Consider the following 15,653-nt stretch of genomic DNA (forward strand, 5'->3'; position numbering starts at 1 on the left):
CCTTGTTGCCATCTTCCGAGCTTCCCTTGGAGTAGGCACTTGGAGGAGGACCTTAGATGTTGAGCACAGTGTACAGGTAGGTTCATGTCGGGAGAGGCGTATTGTGGTCCCAAGCTGTGTAAGGCTTTATAGGTTAAAATCAGCACCTTGAATTGGGCTCAGGAACATATAGGCAGCCAATGCAAGCGGGCCGGAATCGGTTTTATGTTTGGGGTCTTTGAAAAAACCCACTTTTTAAAGAATATGCCATGTTAATTGGTCTGATAGCATAATGTATAATCATCAGCAGGGCTTCTTACTGAGTCCTGTTAAGTTTCAGAATTTGAACTCATGACAGCCTGTATTGCTGCTGTGAGTTACAGCACACCTAAAGTTGCATAGCTATATTGCCAGGCCCAGCATAGGTTTGCCCCCTATATTCTGGCAGAAAGATAGTGTTGCATGATATAATCTATCCATGTTAGTTGCTGCTCACTAATGATCAAAAGCATTTAAACCTGCTTTTTGGACATTTACTTTGTTTTTAAACAGTTTTGTTATCTGCCAAAATGTTGAGTAGCTTTCAACTAAGGACCACATATATGATGTAGAATAAGTTGTTAAAGCCGCTAAAACTGTGCTATTGTTCATTTGAAACTTGACTTGTATATTCACAATTTTTTTTGGTTAAACAAATGCTCATTGAAATTTTGAAATCATATTTGCACATATGTTTTGTTGATTTTGAAACGGCAGGATTGCAAGGTATCAATTTATTATTTTATATGTAGATTATGTATCAGTGCAGGTTTTGAAAATGATGGTGTAAAATTAGTTTGCCATATTCAATTTATTTGAACTAAGACAACGTTTTCCCCTGTAAGTTTACTCATCAGTAGGACATAGGAAAGTAGCTTTGGTAGGTTTTGCAAACCTTTCAATCTCTGAAACAACAGATGTTACGCTTTTGCATAGTAGTGTGTATCATGGAAACAGAATGACTGCTAGAAAAACAAATCGGATAAACAAATGACAGCAAAACCTTATTGTTATCTATTAACTTTAATATGATGTGGCTATGCATGCAGATATGTGAGGAACACTAAATGGATTAATGAAAAAGAACTGAAGTTATATAAAAAGACATGTTTTAGTTTGCTTTCCTATTACTCTAAAATTGCTCTGTCAGTCACAATGGATTTGATCCTATCCTTATACACAGATGGGAAACTGCTGGTAAAACTACTTTTACCAGTCAACAGCAACTGTGGGCAGGCGACAGGGAACTCCTATTTAATAAGTAGCTGTAAGATAATGGAGGGAAAATAATGGAGGGTGGTGCCCCTCCAACCCAACACAGTCCAATGTTTTAATTGTGGCCATGCCAGTGGATGGGAACTTGGTGGGCTGCCCTGCCTTGCAGTCTCCCCAAGTCTTCCCCCCCCCATCCCCCCCCCCCACTCATCAAAAGAAGCATACATGTGTTTCCCACCTGGCTTAATTGCAGCTAGAACTTGCAGCTGTTTTCCTCTTCACACTCAGAGCAGGAACACGTTGTACAGGTGTCTGTGGCTATCTAATGCCCAGAGAATGAAGGATTCTTGCCTGCTATGCCAGGGCAAGAAAAGTTGAGGAGTGTGTGTGTGTTTAAAAGAAACATATACAGATTTTATTATTACACTTCATTTCATACTCGATAAGCCGTATTCTAGCCATATCTCTATATAATAATAATAATAATAATAAATATATTTATTTCTTACTCGATCCCTTTGGATCGAGGCGGGGAACAACATTAGTACAGGAATCAACACATCTTTAAAATTCTTGATTTTACATTAATCTGGATAGGCCTGCCGGAAAAGGCTAGTCTTCAAAGCTGCCTTAAAATCACAGAGGGAGTTATTTCCCCACTGGTGAGTACAATTCTGAATATGCATGTGTTTTTCTGTTTGGAGGCAGTTGGTATGAATAAGACGGGGGTGGGTGGGAAGGGTGGAATTAAGAGAAGGGAAGACTATAACTGCAGAGGATGGTAGGATTAAGTATTGTAGTTACCATGGATGAAGGCTGCACTGTAATAATGAAACCTACATACTGGATTAGTTTTACTCCTTATGCAGCTGACACATATATTACAAATAAGAATACAGACAATTCTTTTTCAGACATATAAGTCAATTTATTTATTTATTTATTTATATTTATTACATTTATATACCGCCCCATAGCCAAAGCTTAATTCAGTCTTGTGTTTGTTATATTAATGCCTTTCATTTATGCAACATCCTGTATGAATCTACCTATTATCAGAAATGTCAGGTTTTCTAATTACATTTCTGATGCATGAACTTACTATTTTTGGCCTGATTGACAAATCTGATGCACAGGTGGACATAGTGATTACAAGCACCATGCAGTGAGACACATGGCATGAAACAACATGGGGGAAAGAGTACACAGCTTGAACTGGAAATCATTTTGTGGTCTGAATGCTATATGCATGTCCATTGAATGTAGTGCCTGGTACTTAAGAAACACAAGTTGTCTTGATATTTAAGCCGTACAATAGTATATAGACACTTCTAAAATTGACTTCATTTTGTGAAAATACACACATATGCACACTCACACATTGGTAAAGTATTACAATGCATACAAATACTTCTATGCTTAATAATATTTGAAATGTATATAAAATACTGACACCTTCTGCTTACATTCTGCAATATAAAGCATTTCAATAACTTTCTTTTAGCACTTCTGTTAACATCTCCAAGAAAATGCATGTATGATTACTTGATGGCTGCAACATCAAACGATAAGTGGCATTTATTGAACAGCCATCACAGATCAAACACCATAGAAACAACTTTCATATTCGCTTATGTTGTCCCAAATAAATTGGCATTTTAACTACAGCTTTAAGTCATTGAACAATAAATTACAAAGATATGAAGTATAAGTGATGAGCATGCATGTGTGAATACTCCCTGGATCCACTCTTAGTTTTGCTATTCTTAGTGCTATGTGGCTTTGAAGTTTCTGAGTCTGAGATAATGTGATCCTGAAGTTATATCTATACCAGTCCAACCTGCTCAATCATATTCAGTGACACTAAATTCTTTGTAGAGAAGTTATCTCTAAAAGGAAGCTTGCATTCATCAAGAAGCAATGGACTTTTCTAAGAGGCTGCACAATATTTTTTAGTACTGCGATTTCTTGCTGTGGGTGAAAAGTAATTTTGTTTCAGATAGATCAAATCATATTGCTATCAAATGTCTCTGGAAAATGTTTGACAGGAGCACTGAGCATATTAGCTTTGTATCGTGGGATTTATTTCCAAGTAAGTGTGCATAGGTCACAGCCTTATAATTAAAGAATAAGATTTATAACCATGAGACCATTAGAGATTAATCTGAATTGTGCTTTTATTTTGGCATTTTCTTTTAAGACATGCAGCTTGGCCACACTATAACTTGTGCTCTTTGTGACATAAGTATGGAGTATAGGGAAGATGATGCTTAAAACTGGAGATTGAGAACTTCCAGAGTTAATCATTATATGACAAGTTCTCCCATGTTGCTGAACTTTCAACCCTGGCAAAGGTGGCCCTCAGGTGGTGTAAAAGAGGAAGGGAGGGGTTGGATCTGTTCCTGTCATCCTCAGGTAATTGGCATTGTCAAAACTAACAGGGCTAATCATTCTCCCCCCCTCCCTCAGTACTGCAAGTTGCATGCAGGAGCATTTCAGGTGAATGTATATTTTTGTTCTTCTGCGTAAGATTCTTTTGAATGGGAAGGAATCCCAATCTGTTAAAACAATGCATTAATGGCCCCTGTTCAGAAGACACATTCTTAACCATGGTGGTTAAGCCAGAAAGCCAGGCCATGTTCAGAAGACACCTTAAACCATGGCTTTAACTATGGTGAATAAAACAAAAAGCCTTATTCACCATGGTTAAAGCCATGGTTTAAGATGTCATCTGAACGGGCCCAATAAGTCTTCACAATTGCAGTGGTACATATATGTACATGACTAGTTGCAGAATTGCACCTGAGTTGTGTTTATTTTTACTTTCCTGTCTTTAAATTTCATTCTAGCCATCAAAATAGATGAGCAAATCCAATTGCCTAAAACCTTATCTTTTGTTTTAAGCTTTTAAACAAGTAATTATTAGGTGATATTATAAGTTCAGACTAATAAAAACAAAAAACACCAGTATGTGTATGTCTAAATGTGCATCCCAATATGGGGAAAGACAGAGCTTTCAACAGATTATGTAAGTGTTTACCCACCTCAGTGTGAATTCCACTGAAAAGTATTGAAGTGCTGACAAACCACCCACATCCTATATACCTTGGGTTCAGTTTTGGACTGTGTGTGCCAAAGAGTGTATGTTCTCTGGCCAGTCCCCACACTGTAGGGTCACTTAAGTTGTGAAGTGCTGCTCTGGGACAGCAGCGCACAAGAGGAACCAAGTAGCAGCAATACCTTAAAATTTGCCTTGCCAGCTTTAAAGGATTCTGTGAAGGCAGGAATATGGCTCAGTTGACATTTTATTTATTCATTTATTATTTATTTATTGCATTTATATCCCGCCTTTTTTCCTCCAAGAAACCCAAGGCAGCGTACATAATCATCCTCCGCTCCATTTTATCCTCACAACAATAACCCTGTGAGGTAGGTTGGCCTGAGAGTCTGTGACTGGCCCGAAGTCACCCAGTGAGCTTCCATGGCCAAGTGGGGACTAGAACCTGGATCTCCCGACTCCCAGTCCAACACTTTAGGCACTAAGGGTGTGTTTCCTTGAGGATGAATTCTCCCCCAACCTGCATTTGCTTGAAGAAGCAAGTGAAGAGAATTAGGAATCTTCCTCCATTCCCACTGTCCTTTAAGTTTAGGCTGAACAGAAATCTGAGGAATATTCAACAATATTTTTGGATATCATTTAGGGAAAATTCTAATCTGAAACTGTTTTGGACAGGCTCAGCTACTTAACAATATAGTATATCTTACCTAAGTGCTTATCACATGCTGGTAGATATTAATGTCTTAGCCACACTTATTTTTCATGCTTTATTTGAAAAAGTGGACATGTGCAGAAACTGTATGTACAATTAGCGTCAAGCAGATAAATCCAGCTCTAATCCTGTTTATGCTCTAAATCAGACAGATGTGCCAAAATTGATGTAGACAAGCTCTTGGCTTATAATAATATTTTTTAAGATTGATGTAGTATTGTTTTTGTTAAGACCTTTCTTAATGTTAAGTGTCATTAAAAAGAGAAGAAAAACCTAACAAGTGTAACCTACTTTATGAAATTCCCTGCTCAGCTCTTATGGTGATGGAACAACCTAGCAGGAAAGATTATCTTTATTCCTTATAATTAAATTGACTTTAAAAAATACAATGGGAAGTGGGTGCTGAATTAAATAAATAGCATGATATCTAATGTATACTTAAATCCCTTGTAAGAACAGATGGTACTCTGTATCCTTCTAGGTAATATGAGAGGAGAGTTAATGTTTTGAAACAGCTAGCAATGACACTAATGAACGGATAGTTCTTGAATGGGGAAAAATAATTTGCAGTAATTTTAAAAGCAAGTTTAGATTATTTAGAATAGTTTAAATATGGAAAATAAATCATTTCCTTTTTTAATTTAATGAGAAACCATCCATACATTCAGATGAAGTTAAAGGTTTGAAATTAAAAACTTCTTTTGTTGTTTATTCGTTCAGTCGCTTCCGACTCTTCGTGACTTCATGGACCAGCCCTAGTTAATGGTTAATAGCTGTTGTACATCCGTTTGAGCACTAACAAGGTTGGAAACATGGTTTTAAAATGGTAAAAATAATACTGATTTCCTTGCTGTGATCCAATCCAGTGGATCATCTTCATAAAACCGGTTAATCTAGAGTTGCACAGAGTGTTTGTAGCATACAGCCAAAGACAGTTGTATTCTTTTTTCTTCCAACTAGCAACAAGATCATCCTATATCAGCTTCATTTGTAGGCAGATAACAGCAAAGCAATAAATAAATGGTTTTTTATTTGGTTGGTTAGTCTGTTAGCAGCATGTAACCAGGAGGATTTGTCAAAGATGCTCTCTTTGCTCCCTTGATTTTATTGGCTCTGGGCCTTTGGCTGTGACACCTCACCAGCTGCAAGACCAGTCTTTAATGGCTGAAAAGACACACGAAAGCCATTTTACTCAGGAGCAGGTGGTTTCCCTGCCACATAGGTACTTCATATTTAGCAGTTATTAAAAGGTAGAGTGCAACCTCAGAGACAGACAGAACTAGAGAAGTATATGGGATAGGTTACCTCAAAGCTTCAGAAAGAGTTATGTGGCCACCTTGGTAGTCTATTGCAGCAGTTGTGAGACATTTTATTCCTCTTTTTCATGGCTGTGTCCACAGTGGGACATTGAAAGAGGAGGCTAGAGGAGGTTCAGCCTTTAGGTCCAGGAGATTCCTTTTTCTTCTTGATAAGTTCATCCTCACTTGGGGGCTGTTTATGCTACAAGTCATTGCATGGCTACACTGACATGGAGGCACATAAATGGGTCTCAGAAAAGCAGTCACAAAATCCTAGCTGCTTCCCAGGTGCCATGGGTCTTGAACCTTCAGTTGTAAAGAACACGTTCATGGAAATTGGATCCAATTCAATATCTTTGCTTAACTGATGTAGTTTCAATTTTTGTAGTTTTAGTATACTTCTAATGGATAAGGCAACCAGAGAAAAGAAGACTTGGAAAAACTTCTCAAAGTGTGAAGTATTGACAATAGACCTTCTCTGGCCTCTTTTCAATTTGATATTAGAAAAATGGTCATGCAAGATACATAGTTTAGTCCTTGGATCTGGGATGAAAAACTAAATCTAGGCAAGCATCTATGTATTGTCACTGCTTCTGTTTTGTTGTTTATTCGTTCAGTCGTTTCCGACTCTTCGTGACTTCATGGACCAGCCCACGCCAGAGCTTTCTGTCGGCTGACGCCACCCCCAGCTCCCCCAAGGTCAAGTCTGTCACCTCCAGAATATTATCCATCCACCTTGCCCTTGGTCGGCCCCTCTTCCTTTTGCCTTCCACTTTCCCTAGCATCATCCTCTTCTCCAGGGTATCCTGTCTTCTCATTATGTGGCCAAAGTACTTCAGTTTTGCCTTTAATACCATTCCCTCAAGTGAGCATTCTGGCTTTATTTCCTGGAGTATGGACTGGTTTGATCTTCTTGCAGTCCAAGGCACTCTCAGAATTTTCCTCCAACACCACAGTTCAAAAGCATCTATCTTCCTTCGCTCAGCTTTCCTTATGGTCCAGCTCTCGCAGCCATAGGTTACTATGGGGAATACCATTGCTTTAACTATGCGGACCTTTGTTGTCAGTGTGGGACCTCTGCTCTTAACTATTTGCGCCCAGAAATACAAAGTCTGTCACTGCCTCCACGTTTTCTCCCTCTATTTGCCAGTTATCAATCAAGCTGGTTGCCATAATCTTGGCTAGCCAGGAGTAAGACATCTTTTAATCCAAATATCAATTTTGGAGTCCCAGAGACAACCAAATGCAGTTTTCACTTTTGCCTCAGCTACTTCAGAGTAAACAACATTGTGCATCTCTGTCTGCACAATGCAATGGTGTTTTGTTTTGTTTTTTTGCCTCTCTAAGACCAAGTTTTCAGGCCTGTATTGGCTTCAGTATATGAACCGTTTTGAGCGAGCAAACCAAAAATGGGAGATGACGATGATTAAACAGAAATAAAGTCCACTTTTCAGGTAAAACCCCTTACAAAGTAGGTTACAATATAATTTAAATTACAAAACCAACCATATATTTGTTTTATTCATCATAAAACAATACAACAGGTTTCTCCAATTTTGGGGGATCCATTTGGCATTTTGAAAAAGTGTCCTGAACACCACTACAAATTAGCTGCTGCAGAGGTGAGAAAGGTTGGGAACACCCCACCCCCTCATCTGTTGGCGTGTGTGCATGAATGTGTATGCTGTTTGTGTGCTACTCATTCTGGCTTCTCTCTCTCTCTGGCTCCTTTCCTCTCTGACTTCTTTCTCTCTCTCTTCAATTTGTCTTTTTTCTCCTTCCATCCACATAAAAGTAAATGGAGCATTTTCACCCCTGCCAAAAGAACCCCACCACCAAAAATTGGCTAGGATGGTGTGTGTGTGAAGGTCACCCCCTATCAAGGGTTCTTGTGGGGATGCTTTACCTCCCTCCAGCCATTTTTCAGCAGGGACCGTCTCCTCCCTATTAAAGCCAATAGCTCCATTGGCTTTAATAGGGAGAGGGACCTCCCCCTGCCAAAAATTGGCTGGGGGGAGGGGGTTAAAGGTCACCTCTTGCCAAAGTCCCTATTTCCCCAAGGGTCCTTGGTGGGGGTGCACTTCATTCTCTACTCCATTTTTTCGGCAAGGAGGACTTTCCTCCCCTTATGCAAATGAATGGAAGAATTGCTCCATTCACTTCCAGACGGGGGGGGGGGGGGAGTTTGGTGGATGCTTCAGCCTGGCCTTGTGGATGCAGGGGTGCCTGTGGATACCATGCTGGAAACCCCTGCAATTCCAGTTTCATTGAATTGCATAAATCATTGAAGAGAGAGAGAGAGAGAGTGGAAGATAAAGCCCATTGTTAAAAGCATGGTACATTAAAATGGACTAAATGCAGACTGGAATATACCGTATTTCTTTGATTCTAAGACACACGTTTTTTCCCATATAAACATCTCTAAAAATGGGGTGCGTCTTAAAATCGCAGGTGCGTTTATTATTTCTTAGAATCAAAGCTTTTTTTCTGTTGGTGGTACTGAAATTAGTGTGTGTCTTACTATCGATGGCATCTTAGAATCGAAGAAATACGGTATAAGCCTTTAAAATCTTCCTAAAGGCCAAGAAAGGGGGAGTCATACGCATTTTGTGGGAAACAATATTCCAAAGATGTCTGTTAGATCTGTGGTAGAACTTTTATGGCATATCCCTGATTTTTATATTTCTTTATTTCTTTATTACATTTTTATACCACCCAATAGCCGAAGCTCTCTGGGCGGTTCACAAAAATTAAAACCATAATAAAACAACCAACAGGTTAAAAGCACAAATACAAAATACAGTATAAAAAGCACAACCAGGATAAAACCATGCAGCCAAATTGATATAAGATGAAAATACAGAGTTATAACAGTAAAATTTAAATTTTTAAGTTTTGGAAGGGGAATTTAAGAAGCATTTTAGAGTCACCAAAGGACTTTTAATTGCTAAGGGAATTAGAGAGAAAAAGGTCTGTGCTCATTCTCTCTGCATTGTGGCCTGTGTTTCTTACAGACATAAATGGTGATAGTGGTTGTCTGGCTATTTATGTCTATAAGAAATTAGCCACAATGCAGAGGATGAGCATTTACCCCTTTTCTCCACTGAAGAAAAAGAGTAACATAATCTGAAATGAAATTATCCTCCCTACAAAGAAGCAAAAACTTCAGTCTCTTTCAAACATTACTGAACATAGCATGGGAGCAGCTGTGTCCACAGCAAGCCTCACAGTGCACCTAGTAAAAATAGGACAGGGTCTGAAGAATTCTCAAGTGTAAAATGATGGGATGCACCTAAAAAAAACACTATTAATAGATCATTTGTATGTGTGCCTTTAATTAGGAAAGAACCATAAGTGGTTAAACTATGGCCTTAGCTAGACCTAAGGATTATCCCAGGCAAATGGAGAGGTCGTCCCTGCCTGCTCCCAGGATCCACTGTGAGTCATTTGGATGCACAGGGATGATCCCAGGATGATTCTGGGTTATAGGCCTGGTTAGCCATGGCCTATGATTTACTATGAGATTTAACTTTTTTTCCCCCTTTCCCCATCCTTTGGACAGGTCGATCCAGCATGCCCTTGCAGCATGGAGAGGAGTATGTTGAAATGAAAGACGTATTTTCCGTAAAACTGAAACGTCGTCGTTTTGTTGGGCAGCCAAAAGGTGGCTTTTTATTAGGTATCACACTGTTTGTGTGTCTAAAAAAAGAAGGAAATAAACTTAAGGATTCTGCCATCCATCTAAATAACAAAAGTGAAGACCACTGTCACTTGTGGTTTCGGTATTTGAAAGAAATATTGAATGGTAAGTACCTATCAGGAATATTTTATTTCTGTATTTCCTAAAAGCTCTTGTGTTAAAAGAAATATACAGCATGAGCCTATCCATGTTTCTAATAAACATGTTCTTTTGATCTCAGTGTGATGTAGCTGCGAAAAAAGCAGATGCTATTTTGGGCTGCATTAATAGAAGTATAGCTTCCAAATTACGCGAGGTACTGGTTCCCCTCTATTCAGCACTGGTTAGGTGTCATCTTGAGTATTGTGTCCAGTTCTGGGCTCCACACTTCAAGAAGAACGCAGATAAGCTTGAGCGTGTTCAGAGGAGGGCAACGAGGATGATCAGGGGTCTGGAAACAAAGCCCTATGAAGAGAGACTGAAAGAACTGGGCATGTTTAGTCTGGAGAAGATAAGATTGAGGGGAGACATGAGAGCACTCTTCAAATACTTGAAAGGTAGTCACACAGAGGGGGGCCAGGATCTCTTCTCCATCCTCACAGAGTGCAGGACATGCAATAATGGGCTCAAGTTACAGGAAGCCAGATTCCGGCTGGACATCAGGAAAAACAATGGAACCAATTAGCCAGGGAGGTCGTGGGCTCTCCCACACTAGAGCCTTTCAAGAGGCAGCTGGACAGCCATCTGTCAGGTATGCTTTAAGGTAGATTCCTGCAATGAGCAGGGGGTTGGACTCAATAGCCTTTTAGGCCCCTTCCAACTCTACTATTCTATGATTCTAAGCCTAACTTCCAGATAAGCACACTTAGGATTTCAATCATATTCTGTTAGCTAGCTATCACATATAGCTGATTTTAACTTAGGCTGAGTGTGAGTCCATGCGTAACATGAAACAATGGTTTCTGTTTTCAACTAGCTGTGGTTACTTGTTATGTCAGAATTTGGACGAACTGTAGTTAGTCTGAGCTATGATTTAGGGAAACAAGCCTACTTCAAATTGCACTTTATGATCCTAACTTGTTTCCCTAAATCAGGTCTGGGTAGCGCCTTTTTTTTTTTTTTTTTGGCTTCTGAAGGCTCCATGCAGTGGTGGGCAGCAGGTTAGGGGCTACATGCTGGCAATGGGCATGGCTGGGCACTCTCTCACTGTCTCTCTCTCACACACATGCACACAGCTTTCTCACCACTCTGCATGTGTGTGTGTGTGTGTGTCTGTCTGTGAGACTTACACACACACCACTGTGTGCCTCCGCCTCTCCCTGCTTCCCATTTGATTTGGACTGGGGAGGGGACATGCGAGGGATGTGCTGTTACCCTCCCCCATTGCTCAGTGCGCTGGTGCTGGGATCAGCTGTTTCCAGTGCCAATCTGCTGGGCAGCGGGAGGTGGAAGCAATCAGGTGGGGAGGGGGACTGCGGGTTGCATGGAAATTAGCCAAGAGCTGCATGCAGGCTGTGGGTTGCCTGAATGTGCCCTAAACCATAATTAACACTAAACACATTTCTCAGTTTTGGGGGGGGGGGGGAAGTAAATACAATTAGTTGAAAATGGAAGCAAAAAGCTTCTGATCTCCTTGTGGCTGGAGAAGGAAGGATGAGTGCACAACTCCAAGGCTGGTCCAGCCTTGTTCCTATAGTGCTGACCTGTGGTTTAGCCTTACGTCTAAGTACAGTCACTGTCTATGATCAGATGATCATATCTTTGCTTATTAAGCCAGCATATGCATGAGCTTTTTGTTCGTGTACACAGCCCCTTTACTGCAAACTTAGATTTAATATCCTGGCTTGTTCTGAAGCTGTTAACTATAGTTTCCTGGTTTAGATGAGTTTTACGGGGTTAATTGTGTATAGTGTGAAGGGGCTGCAAGTACAGAGAAAAGGGTTGTGGATAACTGCTTAATAAGTCAAGATGTGGCCCGGTTTTGTTAATCACTTTCTGAACTTAAGAGATCACCTGATCCTTTTGCTGGCTTGCTGGCTTACTGCACTCATCAGGAGATACCTTCCTGACGGTATCCAGGATTTTGGAGGTCCGGTCTGTTATAGCTTACAACACGGCCTTCAATATTGTAGCAGCCACTCTCTGAAACTCTATACCACTACAAATTAGGCAGACGACAACTCTTATAGTTTTTTGGTGCCTACTGGAAGTCGTAAATCTCTAGGCAAACAACTGGTTTGCTGTTACATTTGAATTCACAGACCACTTGACAAAGCTCAGTTAGGGGACACAGCATTATCTCAAGAGGCTGCTTCTTCTTAGAAATTGTTGTTTTGCCTCATGAGGATGCTGCATTATGGAGATAGGAGTGAACTTATGAAACGGAGACCTCAGCAAATGAGAAATAAAAGTCGTTCAAAAGCACCGGTTCAAAGTATAGTGTATGTTCTTAACTCTAGTTAGCACAGCCTAAATGTGTTCAATGAGCTCAGATAACACCTTTTTATTATTCTATCATTGACCCAATTCAGATGACACGCTAAGCCATGGTGGTTAAGAATTTCAAATTAAAAATTATGGGTTAGTGTGGCATGTGAATCATGACTTACGAGTCGTGTGAACTATTCCTACCCATGGTGGCTACATAACCATGGTTTAAATATGCTCACTAATTATTTGCTGCAAAAAGGTTAGTGGGTTAACAATGGCTTAGCGTGTTGTCTGAACAGGCCCTGTGTTTTTATTATTCTATGATCCTGTTCAGACAACACACTAAACCACGGCGGTTAGGCCCTAGCTGTGTTAGAATGGCATTCGACCTGCTGGGTGCATAAAACTCTTCACAAGCACAGCTTGCACAAATTAACAGTCTGTTTTCTATAATAATAATGTCAACCAGCTGTGGGAACTATCAGAGTGTTCTTCTGTTTAAACTGAGAGCATCATGACACAAATCAAGGACATGCACCTCTATTTTCCATTACAAGCAGCTACTTATTTCTTGAAATTGCCCCTGACAGGTCTCCAGGCAAACTCGTCTGCTGAACAAGGGGTAAAGGGATTTGTATGTGGTGGGCTAGAGGGCGAGGAATATTTGTGCTTTTGTGGTACAAATATTTATACTATGACCTCTTCTGTGATATTGTGTGTCGTGGAATAAATGTTATCACCTTTAAATTGCAAATCTACCTGGGTTTAGTTCAATACACTTTACTAGAATAGGTCCAAGTATTATAAATGTATCATCTCATATTCTAGTAGCAAGTTCTTTCTTAGGTTGAATTTACATAGGTTTAAAAATAACTTGGGGCTTATTGGTGGGGAATTAGGACAGTGAAGTGGGTGCGCATGTTTGGATGTGTGAAAGGGTGAGGAAACAGCGGTCTTCATTCTTGAATTTTTCCTACTGACCAACCGACCACTGTACATCAAGAAACGTGTACTATAGATGACAAAGATTCCGCATATATACTCTGTAAGAATATGTCAGCACTCTGGAAAACGTAGGGTTGCTTTTGCTCTGTAGTAATTTATTTATATTTTTTTCTATATTGCCTTTCACCCCTAATAAGGGGCCACAAGTGGGTTTACAAAAGAACATACAAAAACTAATTTAAACAAAAACAGAATTAAAACAGAATATTAAAAAGAGCAGAATTAAAACATTCAATCTCAAACACCATTAAAAGCCACGCAGAATAAAAATGTTTTTGCTGCCAGCCTAAAAGTCATCAGGGGGTGGGTCTAGTCCAACCTTCTTTGGGAGGGTATTCCGAAACTTGGGTGCTTCCACAGAAAAAGTTCTCTAGCATTGTGTGTGTCTTGATTGTTTCTGCCCTTTCCTGATGGCATTTAGTGATATGGATGATATGGCTAACCCACGAGGGTAGTTCTCTTATGAAACATTCTGCCTTAATACAGGAGGTTCTGCTTCATATATTCAGCTGATTTTGTACCTTGGTGATTGGGTTTGGAGGGTAGATGTGTTTAGCTATGTGATTTCTTGTCAGGAGTTGTGTGAGGAGTGAGTGAAAATAAGATCATAGGGACTAAGGATTGTTATTATTAGATTTGTTACTACCAGTATTCTTAAGAATAGGCAGGATTTGAATAGAATTTGAAGGAACTAAGAACTGTAAACAACAATAAACATTTTGGCTGTGTCTCCTGGGGCTGATCTACACCAAGCAGGATATAACACTTTTAAAACAGTATGAAAACGGTATATGTAATGTGTCTTGGGCCTGAACAGTTGTCATAACCCTTATAAACCGTTATAAGCAGTAGTGTAGAGATCCTGCCCATCTCTATTGGTTCATAAATAAACACATTACATTAAACCTTCAGGCTGCTATATTCACAGAAAAGCCTTTTCCAAATCTCCTTACCTTTCCCCTCTGCTATAAGGGAAAGGTTATACTTTTCTTTCTACCCCTTCCTCAGGTATTTAAGTGGTGGTGCTTAGCCTGAGGGAGGTGTGCGCATCAAAGCCTTGTGTGTGAGGTGGTGGCGTTGCAGAGTTTTCAGTCATTCAGGCAAGAAAAAATCTTTTTTTAAAAAAAAGTCAGAATATTATACATAGTTTATTTTACTTTTTTTTTTGCATCTCATTGGTAATAGAAGACCGATGATCATTTTTGTTACACGCACTCTATCTAGCACAAATGGGAAAGGTGATTACTTAATTAAATATCCATATGTGGACTGCTAGATGCACATTTTTCCTATCAAAGACTAATAATAATAATAATAATAATAGAAAGAAAGGTGAGCTAACCAAGGTTAAGGTTTATTTTGTCCAAGACAGCTTCAGAAACCTTTTCTGAAAGTTATAACGGGAAGAATGCAACTTTTTGAAAAAATATCTCAAAAATTTCTGATATGAAGTATTCTGTTGTGTCCTCACATCTCTGTCCTGCTGGAAAGTCTTACTTTAAAGAACTATCTTAAAGATTCTAGTGAGTGTGATTTTGCTTGTGTCTCTAGAGTGACACCTTTGGAGAGTTTCAGGCAAAAGTCTGATTTGCTGATGTTTTTAAGAGGACAAATATTAATGTACCAAAGGAGGGCTCTTTGAACTTGATTTCCACTATTATGCTTTAATGTTCATTGCAATGTTCATCAGTAAATCTAATTGTAGAGTTTTAAAAGCTCTTTTAAAAAGGAGCAACCAGGTCTTTATAGTTCAATGGATAGTACTTCATTGAAGAATACTGTGTGTAGAATAAATCTGATGATTTTATGAAATATTAATGTAAAACATCAAAACCAGAATAGATTTATTTGAACACAGCCATACTTTTCTTTTTTATCTGTAACCATCTTAGATTTACTTTAAAGTAAAACTACAGAATATAACCCATCTCTTAGAGATATTTGCATTTGTGAATCTGAAATGTTGTTTGACTTTAGCAGTGAGCAATATATGGCTGTGCTTTCAGAATAAAAGATAGAATGGTTATTTATAGAAATGTGTTATCAAATCTGCCGTACAACATGACTCCCACACCAAGTTCTAATGTGAATGTCTAAAGCTTCATGCGTGAAGGTTTAATTATCCCATTAATGTTATACATCAACAGTGGTATATCTCTAGTTAGCATGAAAAATGTTTATTCACATCATTACTTCTGTCTCCATGTAGCAATTTTCTTATTGCTTGTTATATAAAAT

General features: G+C 39.2%; 1 protein-coding gene across 1 annotated transcript in view; it reads left to right on the forward strand.

Annotated features, from left to right (window-relative positions):
• CERKL (ceramide kinase like) overlaps positions 1 to 15,653 on the forward strand; it is a 51,263-nt gene that overhangs the window by 6,073 nt on the left and 29,537 nt on the right. The window contains exon 2 of the mRNA XM_063118596.1: positions 9,864 to 10,106. Within this exon, the coding sequence (XP_062974666.1) occupies positions 9,864 to 10,106 (243 nt within the window). The remainder of the gene's footprint in view (positions 1 to 9,863; positions 10,107 to 15,653) is intronic.

This window comes from Elgaria multicarinata, chromosome 2 (assembly GCF_023053635.1).
Source record: "Elgaria multicarinata webbii isolate HBS135686 ecotype San Diego chromosome 2, rElgMul1.1.pri, whole genome shotgun sequence".
Lineage (NCBI taxonomy): Eukaryota > Metazoa > Chordata > Lepidosauria > Squamata > Anguidae > Elgaria > Elgaria multicarinata.